Source organism: Solanum stenotomum, unplaced genomic scaffold, assembly GCF_019186545.1.
Source record: "Solanum stenotomum isolate F172 unplaced genomic scaffold, ASM1918654v1 scaffold22251, whole genome shotgun sequence".
Taxonomy (NCBI): domain Eukaryota; kingdom Viridiplantae; phylum Streptophyta; class Magnoliopsida; order Solanales; family Solanaceae; genus Solanum; species Solanum stenotomum.
The window spans coordinates 49,798-53,138 of NW_026026924.1; the positions used below are offsets into that span (position 1 = coordinate 49,798).

The 3,341-nt window shown below is 40.5% G+C and overlaps 1 protein-coding gene across 1 annotated transcript in view; it reads left to right on the plus strand.

Annotated features, from left to right (window-relative positions):
• Positions 1-3,094, plus strand: part of LOC125851110 (uncharacterized) — a 7,541-nt gene extending 4,447 nt beyond the window's left edge. Inside the window, exon 2 of the mRNA XM_049530901.1 lies at positions 1,276-3,094. Within this exon, the coding sequence (XP_049386858.1) occupies positions 1,652-3,094 (1,443 nt within the window). The 5' untranslated portion in view covers positions 1,276-1,651. The remainder of the gene's footprint in view (positions 1-1,275) is intronic.
• Positions 3,095-3,341: the final 247 nt, after the last annotated feature.

A 3,341-nucleotide genomic window follows, 5' to 3' on the forward strand; every position in this document is an offset into this window, starting at 1 on the left:
TTGGTTTTTTTTTTTTTTTTTTAACTTGGTAACTTGTATTATATCACAAAACAATACATGGGTTGCATTGAAACATGTGATTGTTGGTTTCTAGAGCCTCTTTTCAAAGATATCATCTTGAGGCAATAATTCTTCCCCTCTTTTGAAGTTTATCATGTGCCAGGCAAGCTCTCTTAGTTACCAACCAGAATAACTCTGATATGACAAAGTTATTCCTGCTCTGCTTCACAAAAGATTATTGTGTCATCAGCATACAATAAATGAGTCATATCTATCACCTCATTAACCATGCTTTTGATTATGAAACCCCTAATCCAGTTATTTAGAGAAGCTCTCCTCATCAAACTGTCCAACCCTTCCATAGCAATGATAAACAGGAAAGGGACAAAGGGTCTCCTTGTCTAAGTCCTCTTGTAGCAGGAAAAAAACCAAAATGGAGAACCTGTAGGTTTTAATACAGAACTCAATCCACTTGAGCCATGTAGGGCCAAAACCTATATGTCTTAAGAGTGTTGATCAGGAAGTCCCAATCAAGATGGTCATACGCTTTTTCGATATCCAGTTTGCACATTACCCCTGGCACATCTCCTCTAATCCTAGTATCAATACATGCACTAGCAATTAGAGCGACATCCATTAGTTGTCTCCCTTCAATGAAAGCCATTTGATTTTTGTTGACTAGCTTTTCTATCACCTTCTTCAGCCTTTCTGCCAACACTTAGGCAATTATTTTATAAACTAGCTTTTCTATCACCTTCTTCAGCCTTTCTGCCAACACTTCGGCAATTATTTTATAAACCCCGGTAATGAGACTGATTGGTCTGAAGTCTCTTGGATCATTTGGCCCCACTTTCTTAGGAATTAGAGCCACAAAGGTGGCATTGAAACTCTTCTCAAAACTTTAGCGACAGTGAAAGTTTTGGAAGGTCTGCACCAGATCTTCCTTTATAGTTTCCCAGAATGCCTGAAAAAAGGCCATGGTTTAACCATCTGGCCCTATTTTCTTCAATTCTATTAATAGAGAGGTTGATTTACCATTCTATTTGTATGTGAAATAGTTTCACCAAGCATCTTTCTCGTCTGTAATGCCTAATAATGACACATGCATAAATATTTTTCTTTTCGAACACAACTTTTGTATCTTCCTTGTTTCATTCTAATCGTCAGTTTCATTTATTTTAATGCTGGGTTTAAGTCATTCGACATCACTAGATGGAACTCGAGCAAGTCTGAATGGTATGAATGGGTTGAAAGAAGCAGAAAGAAGATGACAAGGTCAGTTATGAGCAAGAAAGCTATGGAATGGATATGTTTCTGCCTGAGAGAGGCTTCAAAGGAGCACAAAAAGGAGACGAGAAGATGGAAACTAGCAGATAGAGAGGCAGAGCTTTTATGTACTAAGAAGCAAAATGAATATGGGAAATTTATGAGCGTGATAACCTTAAATAGTGGTGGAAGGTCGGGCTTAATCATACCGTAACTTGCATTAAATGCAGGGTGGGTGGATATTGCATTAAAGATTGAGAGATTCATTAAATGTCAGCAAAGAGAGAAGGAACATTCTTTCTCAAGGGTGACGGAGGAAGAATACTCTTATGCTGAGGCTGTCCAACAGAGTAAATGGGGGAGCAGTAATTTAAGAAGAGCCGAGATGAACACCAAGAAAGGAAGCATTCTGATTACTAAGCCAGTAAATATTAAGGAGGAAGATCTCCTCAAGAGATGTCTTATAGGATATTGCACTGCAGGAAAGAAGGAGAAACCAACTCTGGCGGATATCAGGAGCTGGTCCTCAACAAACTGGAAAAAGGTCTTTGGAGTCAACATATATGAATTGAACAGCGAAATGTTCCTTTTCGAATTCCCCAATAGATACATGGCGGAATTGATCATCCAAGGCCAATGGAGGTGGAAGAGTAGCATATTTCATCTAGATTGGTGGAGTCCAACAACAGGTTGCACTCCTAGCCCCTCAACTGTGCGTGAAACTTGGATTAGAGTAGTGGGGATTCCATTGCATTTGTGGTCTAGGAAGGTCTTCCAAGAAATTGGGGATCTGTGTGGAGGTTGGATTGAGACAGAAGAAGAAACTGAGCTAAAAAACCACCTGAAGTGGGCAAGGATTCTGGTGAAAAACAACGGGAGAAACCTTCCGAAAGAGGTCTCTGTCGCTTGTGATGGAATTACATATTTTTTTCCAATTTGGGCAGAAAGCAAACCCAGATTCGAAATAAGGTCGGAAAGTGGAGGCATAGTCGCCGGGGAAGATGAGGTCTTTTGCCCAGGGAATAGATTTACCCAGAGGTCTGATGGCGTAAATATCTGCGACATAGTACCAAAATCCCATCCTTTTAGGGATTTTAGTACGTCGAAGCACGTGGGCTGTACTTCGACAGCTGGAAAGACAATGGGGAATGGAGCACGTGAGAGGCATGTGAGTTTTTTAAATGAGAGGGCTGAACTGGGCCCATCAGGAAAGCCCAAGAAGAATAACAATTCTAAATGGCCCAGTGGCCCTGATTTTGCAGCACATGTCATTTTTAATGATTTACAAGGGACAAAGATCGGCTACACAGAAACCCATAAATTGGCTGGTAACATAACAACCTTGCACGTGTCCAATTCAGGCGAAGGAAAGCAGAACATGAACACAAAAGTCGTGACAGAGCTGCTGGAGGAAGAAATCAGGGGAGATTTGATGATAACAGGAGAGGAAGAACCTAACTCCATAGATAGGGGAGATGATAGAGAAATTACAAAATCAGGGGAGACTGGGATAGCAATACAGAGCTCAAACACAGAAATAGTTAATTGGGAGGTGGAGGAACCTGTACCAATTATGGTGCAACAACAACAAAGGGCACAAGATGTAGATAAAGCGAATTCAACATGGGTACAACAGAACTTGATAAAACTGGGGAAAATCTTTGGGATCGATTTCCAAGGGCATGAAGAGGAGGCAACAGAGTTACTGCTACAAATAGACAGTTGCAGACAAGCCAGGAGAATGGAGCAGGATACAGAAGTTAAGAAACTCAAGATCAAGGGTGCACAAGAACTTAAAAGTCTTTTAGCCTTTGATGTAAAATTTTAAAGTTCTGGAAGTAGGAATAAGGGGAGGAACACAATTTTCAACACATGATGAAGTTTAAGCTAATATCATGGAATGTTAGGGGATTAAACGATAGGGAGAAGAGAAGGGTTGTACATAGTTTGTTGTCTGGATGGAGAGCAGATATAGTTTGTCTCCAAGAAACAAAAATTGAAGGGGATATTTCAGAGATGGTAAAGCAGATTTGGGGAGGCAGGTGGATTAGATATGCCTGTCTAAAAGCAAGTGG